Source organism: Mytilus edulis, chromosome 4 (assembly GCF_963676685.1).
Source record: "Mytilus edulis chromosome 4, xbMytEdul2.2, whole genome shotgun sequence".
NCBI classification, from domain to species: Eukaryota; Metazoa; Mollusca; class Bivalvia; order Mytilida; family Mytilidae; genus Mytilus; species Mytilus edulis.
This window is the reverse complement of record NC_092347.1, coordinates 63971706-63989776: the sequence shown is the minus strand read 5'-3', so window position 1 is coordinate 63989776 and position 18071 is coordinate 63971706. Positions and strand designations below refer to the sequence as shown.

General features: G+C 31.2%; 1 protein-coding gene across 1 annotated transcript in view; it reads right to left on the bottom strand.

The window, feature by feature from the left end:
• Positions 1 to 728: 728 nt before the first annotated feature.
• The window catches only part of LOC139520207 (SWI/SNF-related matrix-associated actin-dependent regulator of chromatin subfamily A member 5-like), a 31565-nt gene continuing 14222 nt past the window's right edge, over positions 729 to 18071 (bottom strand). The window contains exons 10-20 of the mRNA XM_071312678.1: positions 16626 to 16762; positions 15853 to 15942; positions 15288 to 15409; positions 14347 to 14499; positions 13024 to 13156; positions 10910 to 11055; positions 9600 to 9782; positions 8131 to 8532; positions 6464 to 6616; positions 3849 to 4286; positions 729 to 1680 (exon numbers count right to left, since the gene is read on the bottom strand). Coding sequence (XP_071168779.1) covers positions 880 to 1680; positions 3849 to 4286; positions 6464 to 6616; positions 8131 to 8532; positions 9600 to 9782; positions 10910 to 11055; positions 13024 to 13156; positions 14347 to 14499; positions 15288 to 15409; positions 15853 to 15942; positions 16626 to 16762 — 2758 coding nt within the window. The 3' untranslated portion in view covers positions 729 to 879. The remainder of the gene's footprint in view (positions 1681 to 3848; positions 4287 to 6463; positions 6617 to 8130; positions 8533 to 9599; positions 9783 to 10909; positions 11056 to 13023; positions 13157 to 14346; positions 14500 to 15287; positions 15410 to 15852; positions 15943 to 16625; positions 16763 to 18071) is intronic.

Below are 18071 nucleotides of genomic sequence, written 5' to 3'. Positions count from 1 at the left end.
AGGCTCTTTCCCTATTGCCAACTTGCCCTAAATTTTCAAAAAGAGTAAAAACAATCATGTGCAGTGTCTGCCAAATTGACTTTCACTTATGATTATATGTCATCAGATTGTTGTGCATATTTGATAACTGTTTCCCTTCAGTCTGGGGTATAAAAATTCAAGCAGGAATTTTCGTAACAAATTCACTGAAAAGTTTTATTAAGGTTTTATTGGATATTACTGGAATTTGAGGATCAACTCAATTTGGATGCAACAGAAAATAGGACATGAAAATTTATTAGTATCAATAACATGTCTTCAAGGGGAATAACATACTTACAATGACACGTCCATTCCCTGGCAGTGATGCTGTATTATTTATTTTGTATTATATGATACTCAAGCAATTTTCTTGATATTTTCAAAATAGTGAATTCTTCATTGATCATAAGGGACACCAAAGGATCCCAACTAAAAACATGGAATCTTAAAACAAGTTATTCTAAAATTTATTCTTTTCTTTTTGTTTAAAAGACCTTGGTAAGTCTATTTGGCTAGATACAAGATCTTCCAGCAAATGCCCTTATTGTTAGAAAAAAGCAAAAAAAATTATTTACCAAAAGCATTTCTATATAATCCAGTCATAAAACATGTACCGGTAATGCATATTTACTACAATACCATAGTCTGCATCTTTTAACAGTAACATAGTTCAATATTAATTTTATAACTAAAATATTTTGGACACTATTCTGTGTACTTTTTAATGATAATATTTGATAAATTAATGTCATTTAACAAGCTTATTCTCTTGCCTCAATGACTATTTGTTTATAGACAAGTTTTAATATTAGCATACTCCTCTCAGAACTCTTTATTCCTGCCAAGTACAAAGGAATCTTAATTGGTGTTAGAAGATATGTCTGCTAGTGGCTGAGATGTGTGTATTGTTGATTTTTGAAATGCCTTTTCCTGAAAGAATGAAGGGAAATTTTCGGATAAATTCCTTGAACTTTTCTCAACTGTATTTTCTTGGTTTTCGAAGTTCACCTTTTTGATGACCTTTTGCTCTCCATAGACACCAGATTGATATTTAAAAGACAGATCATCCTTTTTTGTATTCTGCAATGTACCAAATAATTGCGTTTGATTCAGCTGTACATTTTTCTTGATTATATTTATTCTCTCTACAGCAACTGATATCCTGTCTGTACATGACTTTTTATAGGATGACTCCATCAAGGAAGACCCTGCTTTTCTTTTTTGAGTACTTAATGCCCGACTAGTTGGAACAATTTGGTTGTCATCATTTCTCTCAGAAATGTTTTCAGAATTAACAGCTTCATTTGAAGACAAAACTTTATTACTAGGTAAAAAGTTAGCATTTTGTTTTGGCAGAACATATGATCCTGCCTCAACTTCATCAGATTGTTTTAGCAGAACATACGATCCTGCCTTAACTTCATCAGATTTTCCAATTATGCATCTTTCTTGTTTCTTTTTTCCTTCATTATTTGAAGCATCTCCACTAATTGATATAAAGGAAAGGTAACTCTGGATGAAATTTCCTCGACCCTCATTACCTCCCCTTTGAATGCCAAGGTGTTGATTTTCCTTGTTTCCACGATCTACATTCTTAGGTTTGCTCATGATCTTGCCATCATTGGTCAAATTAGATGCATCACAAGTCAGTGCATTCATCTAAATATGAAAGTAAACAAATGAAATCAATACAATAACATGAAAATTGCAGTGCATATATTTTATTTCCTAATTTAAAAGAAAATATTTTTTTTCCCCACTAGAATTCTTTTTTTAATTCATTCCTCTTTAAACATGAATTAAGAGAGCAGGCCTCAACAATAACGCTTGTCCGATTGTCCGGTACCAGAGGTAAAAAAGGTCGGACAAGTAGAATCGTTCTGCAGAAAATAAATTTTAATCCAACTTTGATGAACAAAGTATAATTATTGACAAAAAAAAAACAAGAAAAGAAGATTTGTTTGACATCTTTCCTTTTTAAGCTGAAACTAATTGAAACTTTTTATTTCTCAAGACCCCTCAGACTTGCAATCTATAATTCAAAACTGGTTCTTTGTCATGTACTTTTTACAGGTAAAAAGCACACTTTTCTCGGAAACCAGTCTTACCGATCCCATTCAACCATGCACTTTTTAGATAAGGTAACTTTAAAAGACAGTTCGTCACCAGCTCGGAAATGATTCGGCTCCAAGTTTAATAGACAGTTCGGCACCATAGGAGACATATTTCAGACATGATTAATAGACAGTTTTGCAAGGCAGTAGACATTTCTGGACCAAGACAAATCAGAACCTCTTTTCGGCTAACATTCCCATGAAAATTTTAAAATTGTTTGTACGCACATTGAACGACAAATTTATGTGACGTATAAAATTTTCTGACGTCAGACACTCAATAAATGTGTTCGTAGATAGTAGATGTTTTTGTGTTCTGTTAAATTGTTCCTTTTAAAATTGTTAAACGATGATGACTGATGTACCCATATTTTGACTATTATATTTATTGTGTCTGTTTATTTAACGCATCAATGTAAAAATATCGGAAATTGATGAGACTGTCATTACAAAAGTGAGAGGGTTAGCGCTATAGAACCAGGTTTAATCCACCATTTTCTACATTTGAAAATGCCTGTACCAAGTCAGGAATATGACAGTTCTTGTCCATTCGTTTTTGATGCGTTTTGTTATTTGATTTTGCCATGTGATTATGGACTTTCCCAATTGATCTTCCTCTAAGTTCAGTATTTTTGTGATTTTACTTTTTCCTACCTTATTTTGTTATTTTATAATAATTAATACCAATGTCCATACCGTATTTTTTAAATAAGAATGAGGAAATTATTTACCATAAGAATCATCAAATCATGTTTGATCTTGATGTAGAAAAAACAATACTTGCAATGCAGTGACCTATAGTTGTTAATTTCTGTGTCATTTGGTCTTTTGTCTCATTGACAATCATACCTCATATTCTTTTTATTGATTGCATTTGAATAAACTTTTTTCAACTTTTAAAAAAAATAGGATAAAAATCCAATGAGTGTACATTTAGAGGCCAATCAGATGGTGCCTTATGTGCAAAGTATGATGAGACTTTAGCATTGATAAAAACTAGAACCAAAGTCCTGTGACACAACTAAATTCAGTTGTTCATGGCTCATATCTTTTAAAAGTATTTCAAAGGATATAATTCAAATTCTGTTCAATCTTTTTTTTAATTCATTTTGTTCCTTGAATCAACTTGAAATGCAAAAAAGGTTATTATTAAGATTTTTTTTGGACAAGTTACAATTTCATTCGGACAAGTAAGTTTTGGTATGTACTTGTCCTACAGGACAAGTTGAAAAAAAAGTTATTGTAGAGGCCTGGAGAGTGCTTTCATATCTATGGCTATTTTTGTTTTTTAATTATGCCAAAAATATCTTTAATTTTAATTGAAACTAGAAATAAAATACCTCTGCCATATTACTGTAGCATTGCAGAAACACAATGGGTCCACAACAACAGTTTTGAAATTTTATGGATTATGTGTGGATGAATTTTTTTGTGTGTGTTCAAGTTCAATGACCTCGAAAACTCATCATTTAATTAGTGGAATTCAACATCATTACAACCCAGCTAATTATAAATTCTTATATCTTAAAACTAAGTGAAATAAATATGCTAAATATTATTAATTGATAAAAATGATTTTCCAGGCTGTTTGGTTGTTTTCTAAAGCCTCTATAATACAATGTTGCTCAATTTGCTCTGATAAAATTTCAATTATAGTTTCCAATCTTTTACTGTTGTCGATGTATTCGTTTATCCACCTAATCTTTGACTTACACTGCTGACATCTTTCTTTGGTTGTTTTTCAGACCATTGCCTTAAACTGTTCTCTGATGGAAGACTACTCTGGTATTGGCAGTCAGATTGAGATTTGGATTTATTTACCTCTGGCTCTGATGAATGTTTCGGTGTCCACTTAGTTTCTTTGTGTTTTGGTTTGCTTTTGGTTTTTATAGATCTTCCTATCTTAAATGAACCTGATGCTCCCCAGCCTGTGCATTGTATTAACGTTCCATTTTTTAATCCATCATTAAGGGCCAATTTCAACTTGTTATTTTCAGATTTTCCATTAACAGCTATCTTATAATTTGCTATAATGTATTTCAGAATAGCCTGTCTAGAGCATCCACCTCTGATCTTTAAACTGTGTATAGCATCTTGTATCATCTCTCCGAAAGGTGGGTGATCATATTGTTGATGTTTCAGCTTCTTTACCTGAAATTAAAAAATTAATTTTAATCTTTCCTTACTGAACTGTTTTTAGTTATTCTACTAAAGGTGGTTCTAAACACCTTCACTAAAATCAATTTGGCTCATTTAATTTTCATAAAATTTTGACAAAATATTTACTTTGACCGTTTGACAAAATTTTCAAAAACCTTGAACCACACACTTTATTGTACAATTTGCATTGAACATATAGCAGTTTGACTAGCTCAAATTTTTATCATTAAGAAGCTTAATATTTACTTGACAATAGAACGTCATTAAAACTTCCAGTTGATTTTTACAGAGTTATCTCCCTGTAGTGTTATGTACCACCTTAAACTTGATTTTTTGGTATGCTAAAACCATCCAGCCTGCAGATATCATTTTGAAACCATATTTTACATTTAAAAACTTAAGCTTTTTAACAATTGTCAATCTTACTGAAAAACTTTTTTTTACACGGAATGTCATTGTTTCAATTTAATAAGAGCGCATTTGTTTCTAACCTAAACGATGTAAACGACTACGCGCGTAGTCGTTTAATCCATTTGTTTTTTACATTTTTTGGTCAACATTGACATCGTTCACATAAACGATGTACGTGCAAAATAGTCGCGTAGTCGTTGATCATTTATTGTTGAGACGTGTAAACGATAAATTTGTTTCTGCATCTGTCGTTTAAATAATTACGAGCACGTGTTGTTTTTGCAAAGTCCTGGTTATTTATTTCCCGCACTTTTACCTGTTTGTTTACAGTGTGTGAGTGTACTCTATTTTTGTCTGACAACGTGGGGTCGATAAAGTTTATTAAACGAAGTATTTGTTTCTAGTAGCTTAACTTTTACTAAACGATAGTCATCGATGAAAAAAATTTCGGGTTAGAAACAAATGCACTCTTATTGTCAATGTCTCTAATAACTAGAGGCTCTCACCTGTATCTATGGTGATCATGTAAAATAAGGTTAAAATCTTAATAAATAGTATTAAATATCCTAATAAAGATTGAGACCAAGTTTTGTAAAAAATTTGGCCCAGCAATTAAATTAAAAGCAGGTCATCCGAGTGTAGTCTGATAATAGTTACTGAAGACTCCTTATCATTATTTAAATTAGTGTTCAAGTTGTGACCATTTGAAATTGTTTTAAACAATTTTCCCATAGGCTTCTATAAAGTAAACCCCTATGTTTTATTTTAATCCATGGTGGCCATGTTGGTTGGATGGCAGGGTCATTATATACATTGCATTATTTTCATCTATAAAAACCTTGCAATAATTTTTTGAACTTGATTATCTCCCCTCAAACCTGTAGGACTTGGATTATATTCCCTTATGCCTATTTGTAGATAGTAACCTTCTTAGACTACTAGGTGAAAAGAAGATGTAGTCAAACCTGTTTAAAGAAACCACTTAAAGTCATATGAAACAAATGACCGGTGAAAAATAATGTTAATCCAATTTTTGAACCAATGCATACATATATCATAAACTTAGTCTTCTGTGCATGCTTTTATCATTTTTTTTCGCATAAATTTCGTATAATCGTCAATTTTTTTCTTTCTGTCTGTTATGATTTAACAAATATGGCAGGTAATTAAAGTTTGTGTTTTGAAGCCGAAGTTTAATGATTGTCACCCGTTTGTAAACAATCAACAAAGAGCATAAATATTGAGCACGTGTTTAACATGTACAATCATATTTATTTCAGTGACAGATCCATGCATATTGCGATGACAGGATTTTTACGAGAAAGGTCACGCTAAGGTCACTTTGCATACGGAAAATATGTCGTCGAATTGCTTCCTGGAAGCAAGCAATTAAAAAAAAAGTAAACTTCTTCTGAATGTTGACAAATTGAAGAATTTTCTTCAGAAAAAAGTATATGTACAGAAGTTTAATAATGAAAACTATCCATTTTTTTTTTTATAAAAAAACATACGCTTCATTTTTTTTAATTTGAGGTTTCATATGACTTTAACGGAGAGCAAACAAGTGGTCTCTTAAGACAGGTGATCTTTTAATAAACGGTTCAATATATATGAAATGTACTACAGAGGGATCTAAAATTGGTGGTTTTTAAAACATGTTTTTGCTTATTATAGGTTGTCTCTTAAGCAGGTTGGACTTTATTCATATATCCAAGAATTTGAAATTTATTTGCACACTTTAAGTAGATTTTTTCAACCTGTTTTCTCTGCAACTCTGTTCTTGGTTCAATGGTGGCTGACTTGTGATTTCCCAACTCAGATAAATTAACTTGATGTTCAGGCAATACTGAATTATCATTGCAAGCATGATCTAACTGTTTCCTTGCTTGGTTGAAGTCTTGTTTACTACCCTGAAAAAATCAAATGATGCATCAGTCAACTTGGTAAGCTCCTTCAGTAGGATTGCCATTTATCAAGACAATATAAAAAAGAAGATGTGGTATGATTGCCAATGAGACAACTGTCCACAAGAGACCAAAATGACACAGACATAAACAACTATAGGTCACTGTACGTATGTTTCTTTGAGTATCCATTTGTCAGTGTAGAAAGGAATTATACCATTTTGCACTTTCAAGGAAAAAATGTCTAAAGACAGATCAAATATTATTAAAGAATGTGCCTGCAACCATGTTTTCATTCCAAATTAGAACAACTGCAGAGCTTTGTAGAAGATTTAAATCTAATTTGGTCAAGAGTAAAAGGACCCTTTCATAAATTCTGCCAACTTTGCTTCTATTGATAAGTACCAGTAGTTGTAGAAAATAAAAGGAATTTCTCCACATAATTTCACTGGTAATTTAAGTGCAATCAGTTGTATATGATACCAACTCATCGTTCAAGTATAACTTAATCTAGAGGCTCTCAATCTCAAGAGCTTGTAGCTCACCTGAATTAATTGTTGTTTTTGAAATGATGTAAATAAAATCATAATTAATTTGAATAAGATACTTTTGATTAGATTAGATATTATAATAATATTTAAGGTAATAACAAAAAAATACAAATTCCTTTAAATTAATAATTCTTGGGAAATTTGAAGGCAGATAAATAATAACCTATTACACATATTAATCAGATGTCAGATTTGCTCTAAATGCTTAGGTTTCGGAGATATAAGCCAAAACATGCATTTTACCCTTATGTTCTATTTTTAGCCATGTCTGCTATCTTGGTTGGCAGTTTTGTAAAAGATAACAATAATTTATGAAAAATTGACTCACTGTAAAGGGCAATACTTCCTAAAAGGGTCGATTAACAATTTTGGTCATGTTGACTAATTTGTAGATCTTAATTTGCAGAACATTATTGCTGCTTACTGTTTATTTCTATCTTTAAAAATCTTCGAAATCATCGTACACATTTTTAAAACTAGAAACCTTAATGAGGATAGTGGCCAAGTTTGATTAAATTTCGCCCAGTAGGCCAGGTGACTTAAAAATGTGAGGATCAAGTTTAAGGGTTCTTCAATACACTATTCTTGCCAAGAATGGGTAAAAAGTGAAGTACTTTAAAAAAAAAAGATGGGTGAAAATTTAAATGTTAATTAACAACTGATGCCATATAGTAGCAATATAGCTCATGACCTTTCAGACTAGGTGTGATTAAAAAGATTAATATTACTCTTGAGCCAGAAACAGAACAAATTCCTCATCCTACAGAATGACTTCATACAATTATGCAAATACTACTGGGGGGGGGGGGGGGGGGGGGGGGGGGGGGAGAGTGGAAGGGGAAGGGGTTTAAAGTCTACTGCATGATATTTTTTGGAGATTCCTGTTATCCTTTTACATATTAAGGAGAGAAAGGCAAAAACTCCAGCCATTAAAATAGTTCTCAGATATGTTTATCAAAAATATCTTACTATGCCATCAACAGGTGGATAAAACAATTCAACATATATAGTTTTGAATCTATCAATCCATGCAAGAGATCCAGGAAAATTTTCAATTCTTCTTTCTTTTGCAATATTCTTTGCATTCTCCAGCAGCAGATACTGGTTTTCAACGAGTATATTCAGCTTTATATTTTCCTCAACATACTTCTTTAACTCAGACTCTACATCTTGAAATGTTGATCCATACTGTACATTGAAGTAGCTTTCTACTGTTTTAACACGACTTCGTATAATATGTCTTAAATATTCAGAAGAAATTCCAAAATTGTCAGCAATTAGTCGTCTTGGTTGTTCCCCTTTGTGGACTTCTTCCAAAATTTCCATTTTCTTTTCCAACGATAATCTTGGTTTATGTTTAACCATTTCCTTCTGAAAGTATAACATTCAAACTTGATCACAATAAAAAAATCCTTATAAAACAAGAATGTGTCCATAGTACATGGATGCCCCACTTGTGGACCATGAAATTGGGATCACAACTCTAAAATTAAAATCATAGGGAACATGTGTACCAAGTTTCAAGTTGATTGGACTTAAGCTTCATCAAAAACTAACTGGACCAAAAACTTTATCCTGAAGCGGGACAGACAGACGAATGAACAGACCAGAAAACATAATGCCCCTCAACTATCATAGATGAGGCATAAAAAAGCCTTTTGGTGGTGTGATCCTAAAAGTTAAGCTGTTAAATTATAATATCATTGGAGTACTATTTCACAAGCCACTAAGTTTCCAGCTATAAAGGAAAACTAAATGTTCATAAGATTATGTGTTGCACACCAAGAATTTTTATATGGTCAATATCAATATTTAATAGCCACAATCATAAGATGTCGCTTAGATATTTTGTGTATTATATCGAACAGTTTATACACTTTTAAAACTGACACCATTGAACTGAAGACTTTACGCTGTAAGAGTTATCTCCTCAAACACTATTTTTCTTCTGTCCACTACTCCTTCACAACCGTAAAAGATTACCAAATTGCTCAGCACGTCTTAAGGATTAGGGTGACCATTTGGACCACAGCTATCACGAGACTCAATATGAGTTATTCCCCCTTATGCATTTGATAAGTGCCTAGGGTCTTTTGATTTGAGGTCCTTGGTCCAAAAAATGAAAATAGGTCAAGGTCAAAGGTGAAGGTCAAGGACAATAAATAGGAGTTTTAGGCTCCTCTTATATTGAAACTTAAGCGTAAACTGATATAACTCATAAACCATACATATTCAAGTCCTAAAGGCCTTAGTTTATGACCTTGAAATTGAGGTCAAGGTCAGGTTAATTGGAGGTTCTAGATTTTGAACTTTTCTTTAAATTCATATTTATACATGATAAAGCCATAGCACTCTGTGCTTAAGGTTACAAACCAAATGACTTTGAAAAAGCAAACACATATATTCAGGTACAAAATATTAAATTTAACTGGAATCACCTGAACACTGTAGTTGACTCTTCTAGTACGCTTTGGAGGTTCTATAAATGTCTCCTCCACTTTTTGTTTGTTTCTATAGTCCTCCCCCTCAAAATGATAGATATCAATCTCGGATGTATCCATGGTGAATGATCTAAGGTTCTGATCACTTACACTATCCATCTTCTCTTTTATCTCTTCAGTCTGAAATCATTTTAAAGAACAAAAAATTATGGATCGTTTTATTTTGTTAAAACCAATTTTTGATTGATTCAAGACATATTGTACTTTTAATAAAACTTTGGTTTTACAAATTCTGGATACAACCTATATGACTATATATACTTTATTGAACACTCAAATTTGTGGACTAATATACCCATTGAACTCCTGTAAATTAAGATTTCAATGAATAATACTTAGCTGTGCATAATACTGTGGATTCATTAATTTTGTTGGATATCCATTTTCGTGGATTTTGTTGTTACAGGTGAACCACGAAATAAAATATTCAACAAATGACAAAACTTATATTGGCCTGTATGTAGACTTTATCAAATGACAAAACTTATATTGGCCTGTATGTAGACTTTATCAAAACCACAAATTTAAATATCCACAAATATGCAAGTTTTCCCTCATCCACGAAAATAAATGAATCCATAATACATCTTTCTTTGCAGACTGAAAATACCTTTTTTGTATACTGAAATGGAGTAATGTTTATTAATCCCAACAACAGTATAAAATTTGAAGTATTGAACCAAATCAAACATTTGTCTAATGTTTTAAGAAAATGTATCCAAGCATACTGATTACTCATTTATTGTACAATGTGCAAACATTCAACAAAAATCTGATACTTGAGATTCTGCAACTTTGACATGACAATCCAGAAAAACTTTCACAATAAAAAAATACATGTCCTTTGGTAAGTCCTTCATAAATCTAACAAGAAAATCCCAATAATTTTGTATAATCCCAATAATTTTGTATGCAAGGTTAAACCCTTTATCTGGTACAATTTAGCTTGATGACAGATAAGAAATATACATCTATTAAAATTTTAAATATGTGTAAAATTTGTTATTATTACCTAGGAAAACTATGATAACCATGCTTTCAATGGTCTTTTATATTGGAGGATGCTTTTCGATTTCATCTCATTGCAGTAGTTTCCCTTTAATTAGATTGTAGCTAAAAATCATCTTGTTCAAAATACCATTGATAGCCTATAACTATTCTCAACTTTTTACTGCAGGAAACGTTTGTACCCTTTTTTTCTCCCTATGCCAAAATGATATCAATATCATCATAATAATTGTCCTTACCCTTTTCTCTCCCTTTGCCAAAATAGTATCAATATCATCATCATTGACATCAGTGTTTTTAGAAGCAGCTATTCGGCTGGCTCCATGTTTGATCATATTAAGAACTTCTCCTTTTCCTAGTTTATTGGAGCTGTCTGATAATCTACCTGCAATCATTCAATGGAATATAATAATAAACAGCATTTTCATTCAATGAAATTTAATAATAAACAGCATTTTCATTCAATGGAATTTAATAACAGTGTTTTCTTTAGCTAGATTGCTGCAGAGAATGAATTTGATTCCGCAAAGCAATGACATCAGATTCTCATTTTGAATTGTTAAACTGCTAGTTCAAAATTTTACACTTATTCTTAAGTCATTGAAGTTCTGGTATGCACATCTTACAAAATAGTAAGCATGCTTTAATAAATCCTTGCCCATTTAACAAATATTATTTATCCCATATTCTAATTAACTTTTGAGCTTTAACTGTAGGGTGTTGCGAGGTTAAAAAGACTTTGATCTTAAACTAGAGGCTCTAAAGAGCCTGTTTCGCTCACCTTGGTATATGTGAATATTAAACAAAGGACGCAGATAGATTCATGACAAAATTGTGTTTTGGTGATGGTGATGTGTTTGTATATCTTACTTTACTGAACATTCTTGCTGCTTACAATTATCTCTATCTATAATGAACTTGGCCAAGTAGTTTCAGTGGAAATGTTAGTAAAAATTTCCAAATTTTATGAAATTTTTAAAAAATTGACTATAAAGGACAATAACTCCTTAGAGGGTCAATTGACCATTTCAGTCATGTTGACTTATTTGTAAATCTTACTTTTCTGAACATCATTGCTGTTTACAGGTTATCTCTATCTATAATAGTATTCAAGATAATAACTAAAAACAGCAAAATTTCCTTAAAATTACCAATTCAGGGGCAGCAACCTAACAACCAGTTGTCCAATTCATCTGAAAATTTTTAGAGCAGATAGATCTGGACTTGATAAACAATTTCTTCCACTGTCAGATTTGCTCTAAATGCTTTGGTTTTTAAGTTATAAGCCCAATACTGCATTTTACCCCTATGTTCTATTTTTAGCCATGGCGACCATCTTGGATGGTTGACCGGGTCACTGGACACAATTTTTAAACTAGATACCCCAATGAGAATTGTGGCCAAGTTTGATTTTATTTGGCCCAGTAGTTTCAGAGGAGAAGATTTTTGTAAAAGATAACTAAGATTTACAGAAAATGGTTAAAAATTGACTATAAAGGGCAATTACTCCTAAAGGGGTCAACTGACCATTTTGGTCATGTTGACTTATTTGTAGATCTTACTTTGCTGAACATTATTGTTGTTTACAGTTTATTTCTATCTATAATAATTTTCAAGATAATAACCAAAAACAGTAAAATTTCCTAAAAATTACCAATTCAGGGGCAGGAACCCAACAACAAGTTATCCGATTCATCTGAAAATTTCAGGGCAGATAGATCTTGACCTGATAAACATTTTACCCCATGTCAGATTTGCTCTAAATGCTTTGGTTTTTGAGTTATAAGCCAAAAACTGCATTTTACCCTCTATGTTCTATTTTTAGCCATGGCGGCCATGTTTTTTGATGAAATGGGAATTAAAACACAAATTTTATTTTAGATACCCTAGGAATCAATCAGATGAAGTTTGGTTTGAATTGGTTCAGTAGTTTCAGAGGAGAAGATCTTTGAAATAGTTTACGACGACGACGACAACAGACGGACGACGACGGACACCAAGTGATGGCAAAAGCTAACATTTCCTTTTAGGAAAGGTGAGCTAAAAACTGTTCACACAAAGAAGCCTTGGACATATGTAATATCAAAAGATAAATACAAATGTTGAAATTAAATGGCAAAGCTTAAACATGTAAATTATCCTTTTAAAATTTCAATTGACCATATTTGTGGTAAAAATTAAATGTGCATATGCTTGTGTAACTGCATACCAAAACCAATCAATGGGGATTAAATTATTTTCTTGGGTTCCAATTTTTGTGGATTATAGTAAATGTCTTCCTGATTAATGGATGGGCTTACCACTTGCTTTTGATTATGGAATTATATCTCAAAATATGTTTGTAATTTAATACCTTGCTGTATAACTATATGGTCAAGTCGCAGCTTTTTCTCAGCTCTTTCAAGTATTTTCTCTTCCACTGTGTGTTCTGTAACAAAGCGTAGGACCCTGACTTGTTTGGTCTGGCCAATTCTGTGTGCCCTGTCCTGAATAAAGAATAAAAGGCTTATTATCAAAGTCTCATGCTTTTCATTTGTAATGTAATTGGAAACAGTAGTTTGCAAGAAAAGATTTGTTTAAGCCAGAAAAAAAAAGAATGAATGCATTTTCTGCTTAGCACATTTAAGTTGTAAGTCAAACATTCCTCAACAGCAAGCATGTGTCGGACAGAACTTAAATTTATCCCCTTTGACAATTCGCCGTTTCAGAATCTAATGCATTCTGGGTAATATTTTTGTGATTGGTTAAAAATGTCATAAACAATGGAAATTGAGCCAATGACGTGACATTATTTTCATTTTGGGGTTCAAACAATGAAATTACCCATGATGCTTTAGATTTTGAAACGGCCAATTTATCATGGAAATCAGCAAACAGGAAGTAGGTGTCTGATATATTCATAAAGCTCACATGTTACAACTCATCACATTTTCCATCATGGGGCCATACCTTCCAAAATATGAAAGAATAAAATCAGCATAAGGACATTTTCAGCTTGGGATTCTATGGTGGGATGAGTTTATTTCTTGAAAAGTTAAATGAAACAATTTAAGGAGGCTCGAGGGTATAAAAATTTCAGAAAAAAATCAAACATTTGTTTTTCATTACAAATTTTATTAATTTCCTTTTGTAGTTGCTACTTTATCATATGGTACAAAAATCATTCAAAACAATCACTTCGTGTTGGCCCCAGATGACTTTCAAAATGTATACATCATTGAAAAAGTTCCAAATTATCTCCCTTTGGTGGAAAAGTGCAATTTTTTGGCTCTAAAATTGAAATATCTTTTTCAACTCATCGGCGACCTATCTTTTTTAATATAATTTCCATATAAGCTGTACTTAAAACTAAATTATTGTAAAATTTTAGCGATTTCTGTAATAAATTTCTTTTTTTTATTTCGATATTACCTTTATTTCTCCTAATACTTCAACAGAAAAAAAACACCTTTACAAAAATGTATGCTTCTTTCGAAGGCAGATTGTGAGCGCAAATGAACGGTGACCCCACTTTTTTATTTTATTTTTCTATTAACTATAAGATAAAGTTCATTTATAGAAAAATATAGAGAAATCCTATATAAATGATTTAGACCCGCGAACCCCTTCAAATTGGATTTTTTAAGTGACTTATTTAATTACAACTTTCTATTTGAAGAAATCATTCAAAACTTACCATGGCTTGTAAATCCACCTGTGGATTAAAATCAGAATCATAAATAATGACGACATCTGCTGTTGCTAAATTTATTCCCAATCCACCAGCTCGGGTACTCAACATAAAGATGAACTTTTCACTATCAGGTGAATTAAATTCATTGATCGAGACCTAAAATAAAAGTCATTTTGGATTAATTATCTGTTTTGCCAAAACTGTTTTCAAGATTCAAGATTCAAGATTCAAAGTTTTATTTAGAGTCGATATTCAATAAACTACATAACACAAGCTCTAGTGAGCTTTTCAAATCGACTTAATAACAAAATACAATACACACACACAATACAATACACACATACAAAAGTCATGAAAACAACACAATTTTAAACATATAATGCATAGTAAGATACCATTAATGACATATATAAGTTAAAAGCATATAGTACACTTAAAACATAGCACAAGTTAATAATAAGATTGCACAAATCATATAATTACACAAAAAATAAAAGTAAAAATAAAACAGGCATTGGTCTGACTTATTTGAATTTTGCTCTTATTTCTTGCTTGAAGTACTGCATGCAAATTTAAATTTTTGAGTACAAGTCCATGGATTATATAACCCTAAATACAGTATGCATGACAACTTAAAGATATACGTTTTCAGCCCAACAGGAAGGAAAGCACCAAAGGAGCTAAAAACATATTACAATCTGCATAGTTAGATGAGGCTGGATGGTTTATTAAAGAGACTTTGATTTGTAGTTGCTGAGAATTAATGTGGAATGGATATTAAGCTGACAGACAGACAAACAGAGTTAAACCAGTAAATCCATGAAAGTAAAATGTTAAGATTTGGCCATACTTTTTCTTATGACCAATATTTCAAATTTACTGCAACAAACTACAAAATTAGGCCAATGCAAACAAATCCAGGTATTTAACCATTCTACACTTACTGTTCTTTCTAAATGTGGAGTTTTCCCATCCAGTCTACAAAACTGGTATCCTTGCCAGAACAAGTAATCTTCTAGAATGTCTAGTACCCGTGTCATCTGACTGAAGATCAAAACTCTAGAACCTAAAAATATATGAAAAAATATGTATAGACAAAATATGCTGTCACTCAATTATGAACCAAATACATGACCAGTTCTAATTTTGCAAAATGATATATTAAATTTTCCTGAAATGGTTGTATCTTTAAGGGAAATATGATGATCACCCCTACAGCAATTTTCAGTGTTTTTCGTCTTTGTGTGGTATATTTTCTCCAAGGAATAAATTTGGTGTTAAGTGTACATTGTCTGTTGTCTTTTCCAATGTTTTTGGTAATTATGTGAAATGAAGTTTCTAAATATCCCTCAAACACAATTGGTCAAAAGTTCTTAAAATTGAGAACTAATCATTACTGAATTCAATTCCAGAAAAAGGACTTCAAGTAGAACTATACACATATACTTGAGTCTCTTCAAAATTAGGCAATGTTTTATCTCTATGTGATACTTAAATTAAACAACCTACCCTGACTCTTTAATTTTGGTAGCAGTTTATGTAGGACTGACATCTTTCCACAGTTTAACACAAGGTGCATACCAGTTGTATACGGTGGACCTACAATAATTATTCTTACAAAACCAGATGATGAATAAACGCACATCTAATTGACATATGTACATTTTCTTCCCTTAAATATATCCAAATACAAACATTGTGCCCATTTTCTTCAATTGTGCATTTTTAATACTGAAAATGATTAGAATTTTTCTGGTAAAATGTGGAAGAGTTGTCCTAATTTTTAAAATTAGAAAATCAGTTGCTTTAGATCAGTTAATCATCTTTTCATAATTTTCACCAATTTTTTCTGTAGTGTTGTTTAAGTCCTTGAATGTTGAAAAAATAAGCAATATAAAGGTCCATTTACCCAAAAGACTTTATAATTCTTTTTTCTTGTGATTTAAATGAATGGTTTTATTTGTTCCTTTTTTTTTTAAACTTCTAAAATTTTAATATTACCATTGTATGTTTAACAAGTATCAGAGTTACTTTTTGTCCTCCAAACGGTTATACCAGCTTATCTACGGTTATATCTAATTTGGATTTTCAAAATTTGTGACTTTAAACTACACTGAAAAACAGCACTTCAAAACATTTTGCACAGTTTCAGAATATTTAATATTTTTCAAGTTCCTTCATCAATAATTATATATGATACAATAAAGTCCTTGATTTTTCTACGTTATATCAATTTTAAGTAATTTCCAGGATCCATGCAAATAGATTAATTTATATTTTACCCTGTTCCGCTCCAGCGAACAAGTAAGGATGATTACAACATTTCCTCAGTTGCATCAACACATTGAGTAATCTCATCTTATCCACATCACCAGTTCCATTAACTATATCTATGTCTTTCATCAATATGTTTGTGTACCTATAGGTATAAAAAGGTAACCATAAGCATACATTTTATAGATAGATATTTTTATTATTAAATTACAACTTGGTACATATACATGAAATGCAATATATTGCAGTTTTAAACATAAACATTCAATAAACATGTATAATTATTCCAACCAGCCTTTAGAGGCTTATGATGCACTGTCATTTATGTACGAATAATTATATGAATAAATTTCAAATCTATTAATCAATTTTATACCTGAGGCTTAATTCTTATTTGATAAGATGTAGTTTCAATATATCAGTTGTGTTTAATAATAAAATGAGAAAATAAGAATGAAAGTAACTTAATAACTTTTGTTTGATAATGTAAGAGTTGAACATGGAAATTTAAGAAGATAAGAGTTGTCTCTCTTTGTATGTATAAACATTATATTATAATTACATTAGATGTATGTTTCATTATAATATTTTATTCTGATTGGCTTACTGCACATCACGTGTTATTCCGTAAGCAGTTGTAATGCTCAATACAACTTTTCATTCATGATAACACGTGCTCGAACAATAAAGTGCACAGGTGAATTAAATAATAAAATATATAAGATTCGTGTTTTCGTGATCATAGCTAAAAAATGTAATTATAAGTATTGAATGCTTCTTTTTGTAACTTTATAGGGTTGTAAAAGCGTTGACCGTGCATAAATTTTTAGAATGAAGTGCTTCCGCGCTTCATATAAAATGTACTTCGGTCAACGCTTTTACACTCCAATAAATTTACAAAAAGAAGCATTCAATTCTTAAATGAAAACTAGAATTTGTAATTATAAAAGATGAGAAAAAGAAATTATCACCTAGATTTGACGAAATTCTGACAGTTGATCTATATGATAAGAGTTTATCCCATTTGCTGTGATAGAAAAATAGCATGTAGACACTATGGCCAATATTTGAAAATGTAAACATGAATTGCAGGTACATTTAAATGCATACAAGTAAAAAATTAAAAAATATAACACTATTTATCACAATTATGAATAAGTATATAACAAGCATGTGTAACTATGTACAGACTAGACCTTTCTTTGTACAATGCAGATATTACAAAGTATGTATACATGTATAGTTTGGCTTTTCATCTTGGTGTTACTTTGGGTTATCTCCCTTTATCAAAATTGAAAATTTATAAAAGCTACCATTTTCATTAAATCACATATTGTTTCAGCAAAATTATTTTGTTGATCAGACTTTTCAATAAGAAGTTTCTATCAAACAACTTTTTCATGAACATCTGACTTTGAACTGGGGATTTTTAGATCTTTTTGGGATAACTATCT